Source organism: Conger conger, chromosome 13, assembly GCF_963514075.1.
Source record: "Conger conger chromosome 13, fConCon1.1, whole genome shotgun sequence".
Lineage (NCBI taxonomy): Eukaryota > Metazoa > Chordata > Actinopteri > Anguilliformes > Congridae > Conger > Conger conger.
Window position 1 is genome coordinate 32,521,876 of NC_083772.1, and position 24,897 is coordinate 32,546,772.

General features: G+C 45.6%; 1 protein-coding gene across 2 annotated transcripts in view; it reads right to left on the bottom strand.

The window, feature by feature from the left end:
* Positions 1 to 23,434, bottom strand: part of arhgef12a (Rho guanine nucleotide exchange factor (GEF) 12a) — a 48,123-nt gene extending 24,689 nt beyond the window's left edge. For both annotated transcript variants that reach the window (XM_061217122.1, XM_061217121.1), the window contains exons 1-4: positions 21,927 to 23,434; positions 5,147 to 5,214; positions 2,191 to 2,289; positions 890 to 939 (exon numbers count right to left, since the gene is read on the bottom strand). In XM_061217122.1, coding sequence (XP_061073106.1) covers positions 890 to 939; positions 2,191 to 2,289; positions 5,147 to 5,214; positions 21,927 to 21,958 — 249 coding nt within the window. In that variant the 5' untranslated portion in view covers positions 21,959 to 23,434. The remainder of the gene's footprint in view (positions 1 to 889; positions 940 to 2,190; positions 2,290 to 5,146; positions 5,215 to 21,926) is intronic.
* Positions 23,435 to 24,897: the final 1,463 nt, after the last annotated feature.

The window sequence follows — 24,897 nt, forward strand, 5'->3', positions numbered from 1 at the left end:
AATTAAGAAATAGATGAAGCCAAAAGGTGTCACAGACATTAACTCAATGTATAAGATTTCATATCAAAAATATTTTTCAATCTGACACATCATTAAAGGATGTGGATTAAACAGAAGTCAGTCACAAAGCACAGAAATCATTGCATGGGTGCCAGTCACACATTGTTATTGTGCTACCAGGCTGCTCCAGCAGATGGCAGTGTGACACTCTCAGTAGAGCCTGACACTCCTGTCTGAGAGCTGAGACCAGGGATCCACATTCCCCCAGAAGCCGGCAAACTCCAGTGGTTACCGACGGTATTGCAGCAAGCTCCAGGCGCGAAAAAAACACATTTCCCAATTGATGTCGATTCAAAACTACGACCTTATCCAAACGAAATCACAATATTTCAGACAGCACTTTTAAATTCTATTATTCTTCACTAGTTCTTCACACTGAACTAATAGAGAAGATAAGATTTTTAGAAACCCGATTCATTCCTTCATGCTTAGGTATCCAGTGCGCATGGGGTGGGGCCAAAACAAACCTCAGTGTGCATGCTCTGGTGCAAAAGCCCCAGTGAAACATGGCAGACTCCGTGAACGGGCTTCTCACGGCATTGAGCAGCTGCCATAGGAACGCATGGGACCCGTAAACAAAAGCCGTCTCCAACTCTGATATGATGTTAATGCAGGGGTCTCCAATCTTATCCAGAAAGGGCCGGTGTGTGTGCAGGTTGCTGTTTTAGCGCAGGACTAAGACAGCTGATTCTACTCATCTAGGTCTTGATTAAAGACCACGATTAGTTCATTAGTATAATCAGGTGTGTTACTGCTGCACCCACCTGCACCCACGCCGGCCCTTTTAGGATAAGATTGGAGACCCCTGATGTTAATGTCACAAACCCACCTTAATTATCCTGTCACCTGTCTGCACCCCCGCCCGCATCGCTGCGCCATCTGCAGGAGACAGAGGGACCAGGTGAGTCACACGCTGGCACATTACCGTATCACACGAGGTAGAAGTTCTTTAATGATGAACGACAGGCAACACAACAACATATCACACAAGGTGATATGGGGGGGGGAAGCCTGTAGCGTAGTGGTTAAGGTAAATGACTGGGACAGGCAAGGTCGGTGGTTCGATCCCCGGTGTCGCCACAATAAGATCCGCACAGCCGTTGGGGCCCTTGAGCAAGGCCCTTAACCCTGCATTGCTCCAGGAGAGGATTGTCTCCTGCTTATTCTAATCAACTGTACGTCGCTCTGGATGAGAGCGTCTGCCAAACGCTAATAATGAAATGTAAGGTGGGAGTTATTTAATGATGAATGACATGCAATAGAACATCATATCACACAAGGTAGGAGTTATTTAATGATGAACGACAGGCAAAGAACAACATATTGCGTAAGGAAGGAGTTCTTTAATCATGAATGACAGGCACAGCTATCGATTACCCAACAGACATAGTGAGCCGTTGCATGCAGCACAGTTTTATATGCATCTATTTAAGACACCATATAACAAGAGCTCTGGAGAACCTCCGAGCTGAGGTGAATAGTCATGCTTTATGCACATAAATTGTCTAGAGTAAATCCAGGTGGTTGGAACAAATTACTGGGGAGGACTTTTACTTTCTGAACCTGGATTTTCCACCTATGTAGGCCACTGTAATTAACACAGGGCGCAATCAGCGCAGGGCTCCAAGCCGTGTGGCCAGCGCAGCGCAGGGCTCTTAGCCGTGTGGCCAGTGGAGGGCTCTTAGCCGTGTGGCCAGCGCAGCGCAGGGCTCTTAGCCTTGTGGCCAGCGCAGCGCAGGGCTCTTAGCCGTGTGGCCAGTGGAGGGCTCTTAGCCGTGTGGCCAGCGCAGCGCAGGGCTCTTAGCCGTGTGGCCAGCGCAGCGCAGGGCTCTTAGCCGTGTGGCCAGCGCAGCGCAGGGCTCTTAGCCGTGTGGCCAGCGCAGCGCAGGGCTCTTAGCCGTGTGGCCAGCGCAGCGCAGGGCTCTTTGTCGTGTGGCCAGTGGAGGGCTCTTAGCCGTGTGGCCAGCGCAGCGCAGGGCTCTTAGCCGTGTGGCCAGCGCTGGGCTCTTTGCCGTGTGGCCAGTGGAGGGCTCTTGTGTGTGCAACCAGAGTAGCGGAGGGCTCTTGTGTGTGCAACCAGAGTAGCGCAGGGCTCTTGTGTGTGCAACCAGAGTAGCGCAGGGCTCTTACCTTCTTTGACCAGCTGCACAAACACAGGGTTGTCTCCGCTCACGGTCAGGCCAAAGCCGTTCTCATCTTTCTGAATGATCACGCATCGCTGCACGAGCCCTGAGTGGGAGAGTGGGAGAGTGGGAGAGTGGGAGAGTGGGAGAGTGGGAGAGTGGGAGAGTGGGAGAGTGGGAGAGTGAGGGAGAGAGAGGGAGAGAGAGGGAGATTGAGTGAGAGAGGGACAGAGACAGAGTAAGAGATTGAGATTGAGAGAGAGAGTGGAGTGAGAGAGAGAGAGATTGATATTGTGTGAGGGCAGGAGGAGATGCATTGAGGAGACTGTAGGTGCATTTACTTCCTCGGGCTTCTGTCTAAAGTCCCGTTTGTGCCGTTTCGTTTAGTGCAGGGCTTACAAGCTTGATCCTCCTGCACCACTCCCACCCCACCCCACCCCATCAGTGCATGCCAGCCTTCAGTCCAACAGCAGCAGCATTACTGCAGTATATCTGCCCTTTAAATGGTTTCAGTTAGGCAGCTTTAAGGAATGGCTTACCCTCTTCGTGCCACATAATTTCAGAATATAAAAAATAATTAATATACCACATTCATGAAAAACCTTTCTATCAAATCATGTACACACAACACACACAGACACACGCACACAGACAGAGCCAGATGGCTGAAAGCACAAGTTTCCTACACTGGCTAATGGACAGAGGGTCTATGGTTCTTTTCATTACAGCCAATCACACACAGTGGGGGAAATGACTGTTCTAACCACCCCTTACAGCAGCATCTGAAACCCCATTCATGGAAGAACACACACGACTGTTTGGCATAGCCAGAGCCCAACCAATCATTTACTGATGACAAATTAGGTTTCATTACAAATAAGCTATTAAGCTAAATATTCTGTAACATTTTTGAGCGTTGCTTTAAGCAGTTTGCTACATCTTGTCTGTGTGTGCGGATGTGTCAATTGGGTGGTTATGTAGCTCCACTAGATCAATCGTGAGTAACATATTGCAACACGGGTATGCAACCGGCCACAGTACAAAGGCTACACATACTTATTGTGCAGAACATATGTTCAAAACAGATAAGCCCATTCGGCCATTTTGGTTTAAGAACATTTACCTTGTGTTGAACATATAGCTACCTTGTTTACTGGGCTCAGCTACATGGGGGGGGGGGGCTAACAGAGTATTACTGTAAAACAGCATGCATGCTCAATCAACCTACCCTATATAAATAAAGGCTAATAAATAAAACATTTTGGTGCCATTTAATATACCCACTGAGACACAAACAAATGTAAACCTCCAAGTATGGCCTGTAGACCCAGACATACTGAACGGCGCGACGTTTGCAGTCAGAAGGGTGCAGTCATGCAGCAATGTTACTCCAGTGTTACTGGTGGTAAAGGTACTCTCAGGGGTACATGATAAATATTCGGATGAGTTGAAATGAAGGCTGGAGAGGAAAGTCCTGTCTAGAGCAGTCCACCAGGGGGCGCTTCCCTTTCGGGAGAAATGGGGTGTGGGCGTGTGCGTGTGTGCGTGTGTGCGTGTGTGCGTGTGTGCGTGTGTGCGTGTGTGCGTGTGTGCGTGTGTGCGTGTGAGTGTGTGAGTGTGCATGTGTGTGAGTGTGCATGTGTGTGAGTGTGTATGTGTGCATGTGTGTGTGTGTATGTGTGCGTGTGTGTGTTTGTGCGCGCGTGTGTGTATGTGTGTGTGTGCGTGTGTGCGCGTGTGCGCGCATGTATGTGTATGTATGTGTGTGTGTGTGTGTGTGTGCGTGTGTGTGTTTATGTTTGTGCGTGTCTATGGACTGAGCCTTCAGCCTTACGCACACCTTACTGCTGCCAAACGCTGCCCGTGCGCTGCGTAATGTTTCTCAGACTATGCATTATATAAATACCTAAAGCTACATTGTATTGAATGTAATGTGCAAACTAAGCTGCATGGCATATGTAAAGACAGGTTAGCAGCACACTTAGCGGTTGAGACTCGCAGACAGCTGGAAGCCGCCCTGCCCTGTCATTCAGACCGCGCCCGAACACGCAGAGCTGACGGAAAGAGTGAAGCGCGCGGGTAATGACCAAAGCCACACGCCACCAGCCTCCTGGTCACGTGACCGCTCCCATCATCCCTCAGCCAACCTTTCCCTCGTTTACGGAAGGGAAGAAGGGAAGAAGGGAAAGTCGGGGTTATGAGGAAGATGAAGCGCATGCAAGTTCCAGCATCCAATCGTCCCACTTTCCAAACATACGCTCAATTCTCAGGAGTTCTCAATTTTCCCCTTCAGCAAATGTAAAATGTACTCAAATGTACAGCCCTGCTCCCGGTTTATTTGTCTATCTGTCTGTTCACCAGGAGATCAAGCAGCGAACAAAAAAAGCTTGTGTGCATCTGTCGTGTTCCGGTGCGATAGCAGGCAGGTGTGACAGACTGTGGAAGGTCAAATTTTGGAATTGCAAAAATAGTTAAAACAAGCAGTTACATTGAATAATTTTACTCACCATTACAATAAACACAAAAAACTCCAGGGGAGAATTTACTGAAGGACACTGCTGCAACCAACAAGCTCCAGTAGCCATTTAGAACAGTTAATGGAAGCACTTAGGCTAAATTGTCTATCAAGTTACAGAGGATGTAAGCAACTTCTAGGCTACAGAGTATTCTGACCATGATGTTGGCACAACACCAATCTGTGTGTTCTATCAACATGAAATAATACAATATCTAACAGTACATCAGTGTTTACAAGAAATACACATTATCTTTTATCAGCAAAATGAAGGGTTGAGTCAGCCCCCTGAAACGTCTGTGAAATGGAGCAAGTTAACACATCTGAAATCCAATAGAGTTCACATGCAAAATAGTGTGTGTTTGTAAAAGTATGAGGTGGGAGTGAGTAAGTTGTGCTTATGTGTGTGCTTATGTGTGTGCGTGTGTGAATGCGAGCGTGTGTTTACCTGTTGGGTCAAAGTCATGTGACAGAAGCTTCTTATCAGGAGGGTCAGTAGTGAGAAGACTGCTAGGCCTGTGGGAACAGAGAGAGAGAGAGAGAGAGAGAGAGAGAGAGAGAGAGAGAGAGAGAGGAGAGAGAGGAGAGAGAGACAGTTAGTATGCGTGCGCACACTCGCGCGTGCACAAACTCACACAGCGATAGTGAAGCCCCGCTCACAGGAAGCATGAAGCTGTTCTAATGGTAGGCTCAGGATCTCAGCTCGCCATTGGCTGGCTGAAGTCTCAAGGTGGCCAGACTTAGCCTGTGATTGGATCGTTTAAGTTGACTTTGGGAAACAGGCTGGAACAGTTTTCCTGTGGCGGCATGAACAATGGTGCTCACGTCAAGTCCTCTGACCGCACCAAGGCATCATGGGAAAGATATCCGGAAATGGCAGGGACTGCTGGCTGAGCTCCCATTTCCTGAGTCAGAGGAGGAAGGGGGGAAGGCGGCTGGGTTTGGCTAATCTCTCCCCCGTTCCAAATTAACTTGTTTTTGAGCTTGCTTCACTGGTCAACAAACAGGGCTAAGCAAAGCCACCATTATGAGTGAGAGGAACAGACCACTCCAACTGATCACTCACAATCGCAGGAGAGTGTGAGCTCCTTCCTCAAAGCACTGGAGAGAGCGGTGCGGCTGGGTGTGTTGGAGAGAGAGAGGTGTGGTTGGGTACAGAGCTGGGAGAGAGAGGGGTGGTTGGGTACAGAGCTGGGAGAGAGAGGGGTGGTTGGGTACAGAGCTGGGTACAGAGCTGGGAGAGAGAGGGGTGGTTGGGTACAGAGCTGGGAGAGAGAGGCGTGGTTGGGTACAGAGCTGGGAGAGAGAGGCGTGGTTGGGTACAGAGCTGGGAGAGAGAGGCGTGGTTGGGTACAGAGCTGGGAGAGAGAGGCGTGGTTGGGTACAGAGCTGGGAGAGAGAGGCGTGGTTGGGTACAGAGCTGGGAGAGAGAGGCGTGGTTGGGTACAGAGCTGGGAGAGAGAGGCGTGGTTGGGTACAGAGCTGGGAGAGAGAGGCGTGGTTGGGTACAGAGCTGGGAGAGAGAGGCGTGGTTGGGTAGAGAGCTGGGAGACAGAGGCGTGGTTGGGTACAGAGCTGGGAGAGAGAGGTGTGGTTGGGTACAGAGCTGGGAGAGAGAGGCGTGGTTGGGTACAGAGCTGGGAGAGAGAGGCATGGTTGGGTACAGAGCTGGGAGAGAGAGGCGTGGTTGGGTACAGAGCTGGGGAGAGAGGCGTGGTTGGGTACAGAGCTGGGAGAGAGAGGCGTGGTTGGGTACAGAGCTGGGAGAGAGAGGCGTGGTTGGGTACAGAGCTGGGAGACAGAGGCGTGGTTGGGTACAGAGCTGGGAGAGAGAGGTGTGGTTGGGTACAGAGCTGGGAGAGAGAGGTGTGGTTGGGCACAGAGCTGGGAGAGAGGTGTGGTTGGGCACAGAGCTGGGAGAGTGCAGGGGGAATGTTGGTGTTCCCCATGCGTGACGTGTTCAGGCCACAGTGACTCACGTCTGCGGGCCGGACGGGGAGTAGTGGGGGGGGGTGGCTACTGTTTGTGTGGCGGTATGCAGTACCCCGCCCTGGTGATCGCCACCATTTTAACAACCCATTACCAGCACCCTGCCACGCCTGTCTTTCCATCCACATACATTACACCCCCTCTACAGAGGCTGCAGCAGCACAGTACACAATGCCCAGCTCACACAGCACAGAGCACTGCTGTGGAGCCTCTCCATCACACATCATTACCAGTCTCAGGCTTCAGTCTCCGGCTGCATGGAAATTCATTTTCCATGTATGAATGGACAACAAGGTGATGTGAGAGAAGATAGCAGGTCTGGGTCAAATGCATAATTGTTTTGAATTCAAATGCTTTTCTTGATTAATCTTGCCTGGTGCAATCAAACCAACCAAGAGGACCAGAAGGCAGGGTTTGCAATTTTTTAAAGGATTTAAATAGGTTTCCGATACACCAGACAAGCTCGGTAAAGCATAGAAAAGTACTGGAATCCGAATCAATGACCCAGGTCTGGAGGATATCTGAGAATCAATCTTAAACCTGTAATGATGCTTGATTGGAATAAACCTACGCAAGGACTTTTTGAAACTGCCATTTGCTACAGTAATGGAAGGGGAGCACTTTGGAGTTACTCATACGGAACGCTAATCTTGCCATTTTCATTTACATCATTTAATTGCAGGCCAGCAAAATCTCATTTGAAAGCAGAATTTGAGTTTTAGGTCTGTCATATGACAGTGACCACAGTTCAGAGCGAAGGCGTTTTTAAACTCGCCAATGCTGAATTGTCCATTGCTCTGACTCAGCATTAGGGCAGTCTAAGCAGGGCAGCAATGAGCAGCTCTGAGCAGACAGGTGACTCACAGGTGGGGGGTGGAGTTCGGCTGTCTGGCTGCTGTAAGGACCAGGTGCCTGTCTCTAGACCTGGGTCAAATGAGTAACGGATTCAAATACTTTCCTGTGCAATTGATCTTACCTGGTACAATTGAGCCAACCAAAAGGGCCAGAAGGTAGGCAGGATTTGCAGTTTGAGAGTATTTCATAGGTTCCAATAGACGTTGTATGTTGCTTTGGATAAGAGCATCTGCTTTGTAATGTATACACGAGACATGTAATGTATATACCAGACATGTATATACCAGACAAGCTCAATAAAGCATAGAAAAGTATTTGAATCCAAAACGTTTATGCATTATACCCAGGAAAGCCTGCCACGCGCGCACACGCGCACACGCGCACGCACACACACACACACACACACACACACACACACACACACACACACACACACACACACACACACACACACACACACACACACACACACACACACACACAGCTCTGAGCGCTCAGTGGAGAGGTTGTGTGTACCTGCTGAACTAGCGGGACGGTGTGAGGCCGGCCCACCTGCCCTCTTCATTAACACCTCTGTGAGAGGCCCTCTGAGGCCCCGCCCACTGCCATACTGGGCAACATACCCCACCCACTCCCCTTTTTCCACCCAAAACTATTAACCTACAGTTGAGTTCCATTACAGTCAGAAGGCCAACTCAGAGCCCCCAAAACACAGATGCTACTTAATTGTGGTATGGAAACAAATCCGACCATCCAAGCCTTCATGAACCAGATCACTTACACTCATTTATTGGACTGAGACAGGTTAAACAAATTTGCCTTGTTCCATGGATTAGCTGATCAACAGAAAACAAATGAGTATTAGAGCATCGATGCGGAAACTTTTCTCCATGAAATTAAATACAAGTAGCCTATATATAACACACAACAGCAAGAGCCGATTTACTGCTCTGGTAAAGGCCGACAAATGTTTAGAAGCAAAAAGGGCGATAACAACCGCCCGATACAACATGATGTTCATTTTTCAATCGTCTTGGCCACCTATTTAAGTTCCAATCCCGTCGGTCGCACATTCTGACTCCAGCCATCTCGGTCAAGTAGAAGCAGCACAAACGGCAGGATGCTCAAAGACGGGTGCCTTCGTTTATTTGCCGTCAGACCAAAGAGCACTGAGCTCTGGTGGTGCTCCGAGAGCTAATAAACGCACCAGTCTGCTTCGGGAGCTAGGTTAAGGTTAATTACATTTTCAAACTTACAAAGATAAACATCCCTTCCTGCCGACAGTTTGGCAGTTGTAATTTCGCTTGTGGAAAGCGACAGGGCCTAAAGCCTGACTCAGGCGTTGGTGACCGTTCCTCGCTGTCAGTCGGCTTCTCGCTCAAACTCGCCGCTGATGTCAGAGCAGAACCACGCTCAGAAATGGATCGAGTCGAGAGAGGGCCCCACTTTTATCTGTTCTGTCCTGTGACGTTTTCACCAATTATGTAGCCTCAGCCACTGCCATTTTGTCCCTGGTGGCGCCTTATTACAGAAAGTCTCATGCCTATGGGTAGAGGGAACTCCTTCCAGTCTTCAGCATGGCATGATGATTTGGCCAAAATGGCAGGATAGAACTGGACACACGACTCAAAGGTGCTCACGTCACATACATGAAGCGCATGCCACACCCTGTAATTCCACACGGGATGTAATTTCAGACGCTTTGCCCAAGACGATTTCAAACGGCGTGCAGGAGCACAGAAGGTAAGTGAGCCAGATAAGGTTCTCCAGAACAGGCAGGGAGGAGCTGCAGCTAGTCAGAATCCATCAAACGATGCAACCTCCCAGCTATTTATAGACACAGGATTTTGCACAAAAATCCAAAAAGATTACCTCCGTGCCTCAGGATACCAAAAATACCACAAATTCCAAGCAATTCTTCCCAGCACAGTCAGGCAAGCTCAGCACTGCCCTGGTCCTCCCCTGGGGCCCCACCCCCTGGCCCTGCCCTCACCCCTGCTGCATGGTGTGCTGAAGTTTAGCTGCAGCTCTATTGCAGCACTTTACAGTGCTGGTGGTAATGGTCTGCTGGGTGCAGAATGGTTTCCCGTCTGTACAATGCTGCAGGAGGGAGGAGACAAACACACACCTGACGCGCCACCGTCTGGTGCGCCCCACACACACACACACACACACACACACACACACACACACACACACACACACACACACACACACACACACACACACACACACACACACACACACACACACACACACACACACACACACACACACACACACACACACAGCCTGGCGCTTTGAAGCCAGACTGCTCCAGCAGGAAGTTTGTCAACTACAGCCCCTTTTCCACTGGAAGAACATTTTCCAGAACTCAAGAAACTCTTTAGTTTCCTTCCTCAAAGAACGGGTGGAGGTTACAGTCTTGGGCCCAATTTCATATACGTGGCTAACTCGGTTGTTGATGTTTGGGGCTAGTCAGGACGTTCGGTTTCATAAAGGGATTTTGACAATTTCAACAGGCTTGTTGCTGGGACAACAGTGTCTTAAGCACAAACCTGTAAAACCCCAGGTTTAAGGTTAAGCTAGGAGGATAACATGCACGTAGCCTTTATAAACAACCTGGTGAAATCACACCCAGACATGCAGAAATTAGCTCAGCTTTTGTAAGCAAGGCACCTCCGATGTAGTCAAGGGAATCATTTACTTCCAGCAAATACATGCTCCTGCCGACGGTGAAAATATAATAAACTTTAGTTGTCCACAGTCTCATACATGAATGCATAATCACTAGCCTAACAAATAAATATAATTCCCAAATGCCATGTGAGGTTAACCACCTATCCATTAGAATGTATAATTAAGTTATTGGTTAAATTTAAGATTTTATTTATAAGAATACTTTGATTTTGCTTTTTCGATAATGCCACCGCCCTGAGACAATGAGGTAATATTTCTTCCATATTCCCAGTGCATGGGAAGTCATGAAAAATTATATAACTGAATATTTAATTGTGTTGCCATTATTAGAAGACAAGTAAATCAAAGACTTATTACGAATTTAATTTGTCTGGTCAGGCTACGTTTGATTTGCGTAAAAGACAACAGGGGTTACATTATGAGAGTTCAAAATATATTGCTTTGTACCGAGCCCCTGAAGTATAAAATGCACTTATTTATTTTCCTCGTGCGCCCAAGATAAAAAAGATAAAAATACTTTTTGGAACTTTCTGGCCCCACCTCCCTTGGTCTATATAAGGAGTACGATCCTGTTTTTGGCTTGTGAGTCATCTGCTCTTCATAGCAGAGTGGGTGTGCATGGTTATCTGAGATTATTCAATGCTAGATTCACTAATCAAATCGTAGTTCAAGTTTATGAAACGGAAGAAAGGCCAAATTTAATTCATTAGATAAGTTGACACAGAACGCATGAAATTATCCTAGATTTTCCTGAACATCACAGATATATGCAAGAATCACCATGCGTCATTTATAAATACCAGCAACAGAAAAAGATTTTGCAGCAGCTAGAGAGCAAGTGGGTCAGCAATGGACAAACAAAAACTATGCTGAACTGGGCATAGAGTTAAACCAGGCATAGACAGGGATTTTTCCAAGACATAAACAGTCTTGGAAAAATGCAAACTGAAACATAATTACAAAAAAATGATTTACAATGAATTTAGACTGGGCACTACAATCAGCACAACACATCTGTACAATACACTCCACTCACTAAACTGCAGCTCCACTCATTTCTGTAGCCAGCAAACAGGGACACAACCAAGCCATCAGCCCACAATGATTATACTTAATCTAGTATTAGCAACATTCATTTTGTTTAAATGTCCCATTGCCATTCACCATAACGGCACAATAGTAAAGTGAACTTTTCTTGAACAACGATGGTAAATGAGGCAAATCTGGCAAAAAAAAGTTGCCACCGTTTACAAACTACCAAGCTACTGAAGGATATAAACCTGGCCTGCCATTACAGACAATGCTATTGAGCACTGGCACTCTTAAGGCATAGCATAGTTTGAAACCATTAGCACATAACCACAACCAGAAGGATTGGAACAAGCCAACAGAAAGGCATCATATGGCATTACACATTTGGCTGTGCAGCTGTTGCCAACCACACTGACTGACTAATGAATCCCATGCATTTGACTGGGGAAACCCCTGTGAGTCACTGCATTTCCACGGAGACTGTCATTTTCCAGTTCCATCACCTGGGCAACACACATGGGAACAGACGGGACTCCCCATCCAGCCTCTATAGGACCTCACGACTAGGACTTTCAGATTTATACACTGCTGAAGAGAAAGGTGGACTCACCGGTGAACATCTATAGGGCCAGTGGTGCTGGACTAGCTACATAGCCAGAGCTGGGAAAGTTCTGGAAAAACACCCATCTAAAATATCCAAAAGGAACAGTCTGCAGACTCCAAGCCAGTAGACAGCAGTGTGGCTTAGTCGGCTCCTGTCCGGTCATGAAATTGTCTTCTGCCATTACAGCAGAGTGACTGCAAATACAAACCAGTGTTTCCTCTAGGTTCCCTACTGGAGTATGAGCTCATAATGTGGGAGTCAGAGGGCCACATTTTCAGTAATACACGAGAGCTCACATCACCCAATGATGTGACTTTTGAGAGGTAAAATAATAACCACTTCTCAATTTGCCGACTGATCATCTTTTTCTCTATATTTAAAAAAAGAATCACAAAAATCTTTTTATTTAGGGGGAAAATAATAACATGACTATTAAAAACGTACATTTTACATTCCTTCCTTGAATAACCAATATTAAAATATTTATTAATAATCAGGAAACACTGGGGAAAACAACATTTCAAAGTTGAGGGTAATTGCATGCTTGGAGGTCTGATATGCTGTATACAATGTTGGGATGAAAACAGTGTGGATACCACACTGAAAGCACAGAACGGACCGAGAATCAGTGTTTGGTCAACAGAAGCTGAAGAATTAAAGTGTTTGAGTGTAAACACACTGGAGCACTAAGCAGGACAGCTCCCAGGGCTGAAGGACCACTGTAGAACAGGTTTAGGGTCAACCTCAGGAAATGTACTCTAAACAATATCATTACAAACTGCCAGGTGAGCCTACGTCCTCTGCACTGGATGAAGACCACTCTTCTCCCTTTGGCCTGTAAACCTACTATTGCTCTGTGGGGACAGTCAAAGCCATGACCATGGACATACAGGAATATGGTCTCCTGGAATGTTCTTTGGGAAATGTCAGAAAACAGCAGAGCTGGTGAGGATACGAGTCATCAGGACTGCTCCAGGGTAGGTAGGCCAGTCTACCTTGGATAACATGTCCATGCCCCACATGACCTCACGGTCATAAAGAAAGGGTCTTTAATAACAGAACACAATCCAATTTCAACTAACTGGCCTGTAATCTACCACCATCATTCTTATGAAAGCTATCACCTTTTCAGGAGTGCTCATTACTGCAGTAAAATTCAAAGGCCACTTGTGAGCAGGTTAATAAAACGAGAGTTGCAGATAAGAGGTCCAATTCCATCAGCACTCATGAAAGAAATCAATCTTATTAGGACAGCCGGGAACTGCCACCATAATCTCCTTGGATACATTTGTGAAGTTGTAGTCATGATCACTATGGATGAACTCTGGGCTCTTTTCTCACCACCTGGATGGGTTGGTGTTGTCTTTTGACACCATGGATCTAACAGCACTGAGCTTTTTTTAAGGATTGGAGGGTAGTTGCAGCGTTAGCATTGCTCAACTAAGCTCAGAGGCGGCAGATGTTGAGGGCACTTGCTGCACAGCTGTAGGTCAGGTCAATACACTCTTGCATTTCAGAACATCACAATCAACAGATTCAAGCTGTATCAGGGCATCCCTTCAAAATAAACACAGTTCAATACGCTCATATTTCCAAGATTTGCCAGAATCCGTATCAATTACCAGACTGAAGTGCTGAATTGCTCTCTTGCATCATGGACGCCGTTGGGACCTGGTTTAATTGCCATCATTTGTTTCCCGTCTCCTCCCACGCAGCAATTAGCAGTGGTTAAGGTTAACGCCTTCCCTGCACTGCAAAGTGCTTTGCGATTGTTAACGCCACTACATAAACACAATCCGTTACAATTATTATTTCACCGGCCTTCTACAAATCTACGGGCTATAATTTCACGCTACCTCAAACGTCTCAAGTGCTTTATTCCTGAGGCGGGAGTTTATTTCTCACTGGCGTGTGTGAAATTTTAGACGTTTCGGCAGTAGTGGAAACACTGGCCGTCAGCAGCTCTACTCTCCAGCCCAATCACCGCCGCCCCGGAGCCAACAGGAAACGCTTCGGTTGTGAGGAGAAACCCCAGCCACCCCGCCACTGAAAACTGCGAATCAGCAACACCCCGTTTGAAAGAGACACGGGCAGCGAGTGGTTCTGCTGTCCACACACACTGACATCAGAAGTCCAGGACTTCGTCAATGCCACTGGTTTACAGTCTTGGAGTCCGGGACACACATTCTGGTCCAACTTTAGGTTTAGCCAGGGAAAAATGATGATTTCAATCCAAAAGGGTAATGTAAAGCCTGCTCATGAATCAGACGCAATGCAGCAGTCTTGGTGCTAATCGCCAGTGGTTTAAGCTCTCAGGCTTCAGCTACAGAAGACCATCTAATAGGCCTGTGCTGGGAGCAGAGCATAACCATTGGCACAGAAACCTCACACTGCCCCACCCCCTCACGCCCACCTTCCAATGCCAGCTGAAAGTGACAAAGTGATGAGTTGTGCTAAATCCTCCACCAACCATGAACACAGCCCAGCCAGCACTGCACACACACATTTATATTTACACAATCACAGCAAACACTCCTGACAGGTGATTGGTCTATGTCCCATCTCTGCGGAGTTGCAACAATGCACACTCCACTCTTGGTCTGCCCCACAGAGCTCTACGCATGCTGTTACAAGGGAAAAAAACAATTAATATTGACCTGTTCATAGTTATTATTGTTGACATCGCTAACTGGAAGGAATACCAGGGAAATGCTAGAGCCAGCATTCTTCTGACTTCAGCATCCATCAAGTGGCCATCATCTGATTAAAGGAAATGGATGACTCGCAATCTCTCTGCCAATTAGGTGAGCTTGCTGACGGGAAGATATGCTATGCAATCAAATGATCTCACCATTGCTAAACACCTCCATTTATTTCAATCACTTAAACTAAACATTAAAAGATGTTTTATGCAGTTATGTAATTGTATCAAAATCTCTGATCCAACTATGAAATATTGGCATATCTGTGCTTCCTATGAGACAAGAGTGGGAAGTGAACCAATATCACCAAGAACCACGATAAAGTTTGCCAAAATAACAATCCTGAGCATAATTCTTTGATAGAAATAATTGTGTCCGCTTTCCCTTGGCCAAAATTAACATTACACACACTGCTGGCCCCAAGGGCAGTGTTTTGGGGGGTGGGTAGGAGGGAGGTAGGACGATCTCAAGGCCGCTGACTGACAGGGGCCCTCAAAAATGAATTTATAAATGTATGAATTATGCAGAGATGGGGTGGTCTGAGGTGGCAGGGGCCCAATGCAATATCTCGTACTGAGACCCAAAATGGTCGGTGTCACCCCTGGCCAATAGCATGCAGGAAATGCTACACAAACAGCCAATCACATATTAACATAATAAAACAACAAATAACATACAGAACAGTAAGATAGTTGAGATACTCCTCATTGGCTGCACAAGTTGTGCATAAGTAAACTTGGGTCAATAATACAATACTGAGGGAAGACGAAGGCACAAGCGACTGCAAAAGACACCGTAAGCTCCAACCATCAACAAGTAGACAAGAAAGGCCAAACTAATTTTGTCGGACGTGGCTCAGCTTCTTAAACTCTGACCAGGTTAAGCGTTCAACAAATCTTTTCTACCTGCATCTGAAATCCACACACAAAGCCATCCCCAAAATATTAGTCTGAGCACCAGCCAAGATGCCAAAAGTTCAGCTGCTGTGAGCGATGTGTGGCCCAAGCAAGAAACTACAGCCACCGTCTTTTCTGGCCTTATGGCTTATGACGGGAAATCAAAACAACACGAAAACTGTTTAGTGCATTATCTTACAGTCCGGCTAAAGACAGCCTGCCATCAGCCCTGAGGAAGAGGAAGCATTCGAAAGGCTTTCGCAAGTTATCGACCACTGCCACAGCTCTGTGCTGAAACGAGGGGAAAGGTGGAACATTATCATATACCGGCTTTCATTGTTACTGACCGATATGACAAAGCATATCACAATAAGAGTTTCGGCCCAACGCTCAGCCCTGCTATGCAATCGCAACAACCCTGGCTGGAGTTCCTGATTTTGAAAAACTCTTAACAGTTCCCCTAAAAAAAAGAAAAAAAGGAAAAAAACAAAATGCACCACTTGACCAGCAAAACAACATTGGCTGCCCCACTTTTTATGAATATTAGCTACTGCAATTCTAGTTTCACTTGCAGGTTGGTTACCATTATTTTTGTAACTAGCTTCCATGAAGATATATGTTCCCAGGAGTGGCACTTGTGACTTGATCCAGATTTTCTGCCCGTCCCACAACCGCTCTGGCGGCCGCTCAGTCAGGAAGCGTCGGTTGCCCGGCCAACAGACATTGTTTATCAGTGATGTCATTGCTTCCCAGGAGGGCCTCTGAAAACTGTACAGGTCAGCAAAGCCCTGCGACAAAGCTCTGTCCACAGCTCTCCACAAACCAAACCGAACCCCGCGTCATGCTCCGCACCTCCCACGCAGCTCGCAACACCCGTACCAGAAAGAGCTGAAGCCACACGCATCTCACTCCCAATTCAGGTGGAGGTGCCATTCTGCACGTAAACAAACGGGGTGGGAATAAGGCAGCAAAGTGAAGCGTTTGAGCCCCTAGACCAGGGATCTGTCTGACCCATCAGTAGTACCAATTACCCGGGAGGAAAGAAAACCAGGGCTGGATTTGTATTTGAGGGCCAGAGTTGATGCTCCCTGCCTTATGCCCTCACTACCCCTCACCTGCTGTCGCTCAACAGCAGACTGCCACACTCCCTCGCTCCCTCTCTTCCGCTCCGTTTCAGTCCAATGGCCACCGCTCCCTCACTGCCTCAATTCCACAAGCCTTTCCCCCTCTCTACTTCCACTCTTCATCACCACTCCCTTTCTGTGCCACACACCCTCTCTCCCTGACAGCGCTACTCAACTCCACGTCCTGTGGCCCCAGTGTGTGCAGGCATTTGATCCTACCATACAACACCACCTCATTTCAATAAATATTTTACCTGCCTGGTTCAGGTAATAAGCTAATTGGTGAAATCAGGTGGTGTAGCGCACGGTTGAAGCAAATACCTGCAGACACTGCGGCCCGCAGGTTGCAGAGTGGAGTAGTGCTGATCTAGCCCCCCGTCTCCCCCCGACAATCTAGAGCCCTGTCTCCCCGAATCCCTAATTACCTCAAGCCCTCATTACACCTCACACGCTCTCCACGACAGCCTGGCACCCTCTCTACCGCTCCTGCTCCCCCTCCATCCCTCAGGTCCTGCTCTTCACTCACTCTCTCTCCTTCAGTTTCTGCTCAGCTGGACTGCTTTGGCAGTGTCTCTCTGGACTGAGTTCTCTCTGAATGCTGCAGCTGGTGGCTTTACTGACTCAGAAATTCTACAGGAAAAACACTTTGGTGGAGGCCTATAATCACAGCATCAGAGAAGACATTCACAGCCCGTTCACACCCAGGCTGCTGAAGCACAAATCCAGTAGAACTGAGAGTAACCTTTCAGAAAAGCTTGCAGTAATAAACTCTGCTTAAATTAGAGCTGATGATCGTATTAGTCTCCCTCAATTTTTCACCAAAAATAGTATCAAAAGCAAACAAGAGGCCCTGCTTTTTCCAAGATTCACAAACAAAATTATGCTTATTATCCTTTAGATGGGTAATTTCCATTATTCCCTTAACCAAATTCAAGCTGTAAATGCCAGGTTTGGTGAAAGTGAAAGTACTGGAATTGTATATTAAAATATGCTACAGCTTCAAAGATGATATATCCGACCCTGCTTTCTCCCATTAGGGGTCAGGCTCTCTGTGTACATAATGACTCCATGCCCAGCCAGTGGAACGCATTCACACTTTTAAACTGAAAATGAATAACTCCATATCAATGGAGTATGTTTTTCTATGGAGAGCCCTAAGGCTCTCCTTTATAACGATAAATGAGAACAAACAATTCTGTCTTTTCTTCATTTTACATTAATGGGAAAACAATACTGATCTGCACCTTGGCAATTAATAAACGCTGGGACATCCAAACAAAACTGTTCATGACACAGGTTAAAAGAAATGGTGCTTAAACCACTTATTCATAGCAAAAAGGCCAATTCAACACCAGATCTCTTCGCACAGCACATTACCTTAAGTATTGAGTAATTGGGTCATTTCTGTTCCAGGGGTTTCTTAGAAGGCCAAAACATCATGCCAATCACAAATCTGTGACGATGAGGTCAAAAAGTGTATGGAATGACCATATTATTAAATACAAAATGTTTTAATCAAAGTCAAATGTAATACTAAGAAACCCAAGAATCTAAACTGTAAATTTGGTCACAATGGATATGCATCAGAAACATCACAAGATAAGCCATACAGCTTTTCTGGGTATCATATCAGAAAGTTCCCAGCTTGTGGAAGAGACAGGTCACCGCCCTTCTAAAAGGATCGAAACGGGTGTTCAGCTTTCACATTCTCTGCTTCAAGGCCATAGACACAGAGTGTGCTGGTATGCATTTTGGGACAAACTCAGTCTCAAACATTGCAATGACAACACCATAAACACCCACAGTTCAACTTTTAGTCACTTCTGTCCACAATAAATAGAACACTACCATGTAGTGTTAACCGGAATTGGGTGTGGCATTTTACAGAACGCTCATGACTTCAGTGCAAGTAGCCCGTTAGAATAGACCAATGCTAGCTGCGCTAAGTGGAAATACAGACCAATACAGACAAGAAAAGTCACAAGGACAGGCAGTGGTGGGCACAAAGTGTGTGATGTGTGAAATGCCTCTGGCAAGCAAATCTGCCGTTGCCTTTATCGAGCCTAAACATGCAGATGAACAGCAGCAGGGAAACAGGAAAGAGAATTGGAGTCTCCCCTCTTTTACTCTGCTAGCACGCAGCAAGTACTAATCAGAGTAACTTCTGTGAATTCTACAAAACTGTCCAGTAATGTCAATGAAGTTTTCACTGCCAGGCAAGTATTGCAGATATTCTTCCTCACGCAAAAAAACAACAAAGGGGGAGACATTAGCTCAGGAGGTAAGAGCAGTCCCCCACCCTGGGTGTGTCGAAGTGCCCCTGAGCAAGGCACTAAACCCCCAATTGCTCCCGATGAGCTCGTTGGTGCCTGGCGTGGCTGCCACTCAGCGTTGGTGGGTGGGTGGGTGGTGTGTGTGTGTGTGTGTGTGTGTGTGTGTGTGAGATAGGGTGAATGAGAGGGATCAAATGGAAGGTGCTTTTGATAAAAGCACTATATAAATGCAGTCACTTTACCATTTACCAACAAGAGCAAGCAACTGGCTAACAAGTCAGTTTACTTCATTGTAGAAGTCCGAATGCATGTACTGAAATGTTAGATGGCTGAGGCAACCAGTACCATTTGTTTGGTGGAATATTTTTCTTATAACTGCAAAAATGATATACAATTCCATTTGTACTCCAATAAAGATCCAAACACAATGAAATGAAAACAGGTCCTATCCCCTTTAAGTGAAAGGGCGTGAAAGCAAACGAGGCGTACCGTAAATCACGACGTCCCCCCTGGCACACAGCTCTCTCAGTGCACTATCCTCACCACAGTTCTGCAACTCTCCGGGTGATGGAAGCTTGCTGCTCAAACCAGTGCCTGCTTCTCTTGCCCAAAGCCATTTCCTCCATTTTAGCCTTTCCATTTGAGATGCATTGTAAAAAACCATATACCCACCCCCCCACCCGCCCTCCCCCGGTTCCACACAAAGCCTCCCTCTGTTACACCCCGTCATGACAGTAAACAGATTCTGCTCCGTCCACACTGTGTGGTAAAGCCTCAAAGTGAAGCTCTGTGAGCCCCTGGGTGTGTGTCTGATGTTCTGGGTCACAGCACAGTCTGGGATGGGAACCTGTCAGTTTAGAGTAGGGGTGCACAACTCCGGTCCTGGAGGGCCAGTCTGCGAGCTGGTTTTTGTTCCAACCAATTACCTTAATTTATTTTTCTGACAGCTCTATAAGTTACGTTGGTTCACTCCTGTACTTGAGCACAGAAGAGTCTTTAGGATACGCGAGCAGTATGTGGCTGTAGCTGTTGCATATACAAATGTCTGATTATGAAGACATTATTTAGCTAATTCAGTCATTCAAAGCAAAAGTTGGCGCAAAATCCTGAAGCGGATGGGCCCTTGCTACGCACTCCTAGTTTAGAGTCGGTTTTCTGTCAAACAGAAAAGAAAAACACCTTGTGGTTCCGTATCATAAGTGGGATGCGGGTGTCGGCCATACTGCAAAACGGCTGCATGGGTATGTGTTGATTTATCTTCAAACACCCAAGAGTGACGATCGACTACAACAGCCAACCAGTCAATTCCCCTCAGATGTTCTGTTCCCCAGTCTCTATAGTGGAATGGGCGGAAGGCAGAGATGCTGAGCCAAAGAAGGCAGGTGGAACTGCTGTCCACTTAGACCAGCAGGGAACAGTCTCATCACAAAAATGTCAAAGTGGGTGCAGGTTTCACCCAGCACATCTGATTCTACCCATCTAGGTGCTGACTGCCTGATGGAAGACCACGAGTCGTAGTGCTGAGCTAAAACAAGACCCTGGATCCACACCGGGCCTTGTGAGCGCCCTGAGTTTGATTATGTGTGTGCATGTGCATGCAGAGAGGAGCGACAAACAATTAGCAGAAGCGCCAAACCGATGAGATTCTCGACTGTCAAGACCACGGCTTAGCTCCGCTGCCTGTACACTGCTCCATATATGCACTCAACACACCTGGAGGCAGGTGATATGAGTCAGCACAGAGGACTGAGGACCCAGCCATGCCCACTGTACCATCACAGAAATATGTGTACACTGTACACTCATGGGCCAGCTTCTTAGCTGCATACAAGTTTTATTCTAGGCTTTTATTTCCCCTTTTTATTTGAATTATGTTAACACTACTTATCTACTTATAGGACAAGTTTAAACCAATCCTGAGACCTCATCTGACTTTTAAACATGATGAGTCTCAGATTTAAAATGCAGTTGTCACATCTTCCATTATTAAAGGAAAGAAGAAAATGCATTCAAAATATGCTTTATTCAGCAAAAAAAAAGCTGTCATTTTGTTAGGACAATATGGTAATATGGTCAGATTAAAAACGAATGCTCCCGTCCAACAGGTTCAACTTCATCCGCTGATATAAAATGCCAGCTCATATAAACATGACAGTGAGGAGAATCAAAGCCTACGGCACACAAAAACGTTAATGTGCAACATTGTAACGATGTGTTGACACAGTCCTCAGGGCACAGGATGCACCTTAATGGCGAGTAAACAATGCCTTCGGGATACTACTAGGCTACGGTGACAACCGTTGTACAATACCACAGAAGAACACACATCACTGTGTCCAGTGCTGTTTATTGCCGACGTCGAGGCAACATGTTTCCCAGCCACAGTTGGCCAATGGAACCGGAAATCAACCACAGAACACCAAGGCAATGTCCGAACACAATCGTACCATTAAAGACCATTTAACCTTAGGATACATGTTTCTTCAATCCTTTCAACTGTTAAATGATCTGAAGGTTTTGCTGAAAATTGTGTAATTGATCAGTTCGAGAAACCCAAGTGAAGGACAAGTAAATAATAATTAACATCGTATTATTGTTTTGTACCTGTGCTTAACACGCAATTCATGCTTACAGACGGTGTTGTAGCCTGACGTTGTCAGTCTGAATAGTGCATCGCACTAGCGGTCATAACTGCTGCAGTTTGCGACCTGTATCCATCACAATCGGTCTTCCTGTGCTAGTGGCGTTAAGGGAAAACATGAATATACACGTCTTCTTGACATAACAGGTTGTTTGGCATGTAGCTAGCACCCTGCTTTGCAAATGGGGCTATTTAACAGCGCATTTGCTATATAGAATACATACAATTTCAAAGAGCAGGACATGTAACGTTAGGACACATATGACTTATGCTACTTGTGGTTTTCACTGCAGCCTCTCTTAGCAGCTACTCCAATAACAACAAGAGATTAAAGCATAACGTTACATCAGACATACAGTGTTAATCAACAAGGGAATAAATAAGTATAGGCAACGTGGATAACGCTACTTACCGGTCACTGACTGTAGCCTGTATGCCGCTCATTGGGCTTCGTTTTACAGTTTTCTCCGACTTTTATCCAATTAGCATTTTGCAAACAAGAAACCCTCCGTCTTTCTGGGAAGCATCAGGTCCCTCCTTAACATCCGTAAAGATGATTTTCGTTTTTCTTCACAATCTATTAACTGTCATTAGTCCACATCAACGATATTGATCGCTGTTGCCAAGTCCAATGTAGCCTTTGTATGCTATTTCTCTCTCTCGTTGATAAAAAAATAAATAGGCTTAAATGAAATCAGTCAAACGTATGAACGTGTATACAAGTATTCGCAATTTATTAAAAATAAGTCTGTAGGTCGACAATATTCTGTGATAATATGCTATCGACACAAACGTTAGCTATTCCACTACACGCTTCCTTGTCGCTGTCTTGCGGCCGTCTTTGTCAATTCCGCCAGAGAACTGCGATTCCCATTGTTAATGCAATTCTCACAAAATAACTACACTCGAGACTTTACCTCTTAGTCACTCAACCAACAAAACTCTGTCGTTCAAAGCGAATTTCACCACGTGTATGTTTAAGCTCGTTTTAATGTAAGTATAAGATACCAAGCTAACTTGGTGTGGTTTTTAGATCATATTTTCGGTTTCCCGTCCCAGGTTGTTAGCATTCCCATTTAGCCTACAAAATATCCCGGGACCAGTCCCTTTCCTGTCTTCATGTAAATTTCACAAGCTTCTGCAGTAGATTAAATGGATCAGTCAAAAAGTACCCTTTTCTGCAAAAGATTAATGTTAGGCTACCGGTAGCTATGCCCCGGTAGACTGAAGGCTAGCCTACCATTAATTTTAAAACAGCCGTTTCGAGCAGGCCTCTCTCAGTTTGCCAGCCACATTCAGCTTGTTAATATGGGTGGCAAGGGCTTTTACCTAAAAACCTGAATGTTATCCGATATTTCCCGCAGTTTGCCATTAACCAAACTTTACCGGTCTCATAGCTGTATTAAAAGAAGCCTATGTTATGCAATATATTTTTCCTTTGACAAAATTCCAAAATATTCGCATAAAACAGACGTTGCTTAAAACTTTGCTTTACTTTCATCCAAATTCTATTTTTGTCCATGTGCCAAGTCTCGAATAAATTCTTCGGAACAAAAAAATACAACGCGAGATGATATAGTTGTCCAATGCATGTTAAAATCCAGTTGATCTCCAGAGTTCTGCCGATGTTATCCCTCGAGGCACAAAATTGACAAAACTTGCTTTCAGCTCGCGGCTCCTCTTGTCTCCATGTTTTCAGAATCCAGTCATTTTTCTGTGCCTAGCGGAATTCCCTTTCCAAGTTAAAATCTCTGTGCCGCGAACAAGCAAGTTCTAACAAAACAACGACACTACATTTCGGTGAACAAATGACGCGAATTGCATATATATTTAAGTAGTCTACTTGGGCAGCCCAATGTTATTACACGGTTGTCTTTTCCCTCAAAACATTTCACTACTTTCAATAAAATTTGAGTGTCTCCCAATCACTCCGCCTGGCCAATTGCGCTCTCATTTCTTTGTGTAGACTTCCGCCACAGAAAAAAGGGATGTAGCTAGAAGACATCTTTGTGAATGAAAGCGTCTACTGAGCAGAATTATCGTTAATAGTAGTAGGTGTAATAATTATTAAGCGTTTCAATATATAACCTCATAAATTAATTGTTTTATCGTGTATCATGCAGATATATAGATATCATTCAAAATAATGTTATGTAGCCTAAATACATCATTATTGAATATGCACTCACTCACCCACTTTATTAGGTGCTCTGAACGCTAGGTCATTAATGCAAGTATCTAATCATGTGGCGGCAAGTCAATGCATAAAGGCATACAGCCATGATCAAGAGGTTCAGTTGTGGCTCAGACCAAACATCAGAATGGGGAAGAAATATGATCTCGGCAACTTTGACCATGGAATGATTGTTGGAGCCAGACAGGGTGGTTTAAGTATCTCAACTCAAATAACCACATATTAGCGGCAGCAGTAGAAGACCACACTGGGCTCCACTCTTGTCAGCTAAGAACAGGAAACTTAGGCTACAATGTGCACAGGCAAAACTGGACAGTTGAAGATTGGAAAAATGTTACCTGGTATGACAAATCTCAATTCCTGCTTTGACATGCAGATGGTAGGTTCAGAGTTTGGCCCCTAATACAATTTGAGCATCGGTGAAATACCTACCTGAGTGTTGCTGACCATGTGCATCTCTTTATAGGCACAGTCTATCCATCTTATGATAGCTACTTCCAGCAGGATAACAGGCCATGTCACAAAGCACACATCATCTCAGTCTGGTTCTACAACCATGACAATGAGTTCAGTACTCCAAAGTACTACAAAGTCACCAGATGTCAATTCAAAAAAGCACTTTCGGTTGTGCTTGAATGGAAGCATGCACAATGCTATCATGTCAACATGGAGCAGAATCTCAAAGAATCTTATTTAATTCATGCCACAAAGAATTTAGGCTGTTCTGGGGGCAAAGGTCCAATTATTATTGGCTAATAATAATAATAATAATAATAATAATAATAATAATAATAATAATAATAATAATAATAATAATAATTAAGTCCTTTACCTTAACCACTACACTACAGGCCGCCCTCACCTATTCTATCTATTTCCTCATCCTCATCACTTCTCACTTCTTCATTTCTGTTTCGTACTGCTCTTCTTTGGCACTTCTCTTCCTGCTTTCTCTTCTATTTTTGTCCTCTGCTTCCTTCTCTCTCCACTTAAAATACTTTTAACAAACTCATCTGGAGACTTACTCACTTTTAAACTTTTTCTTGTTAGCTAGCTGGCTAACTTGTTACACCTTGTTGTAGATCTCAACTCAGTGAGCACTTTTTTGGGAATTAATAAGACTTATTTTTCAGGCTTGTTCAGAGATGCTCTTCTGCATACCACCGTTGTAATGTGTGGTTATTTGCAT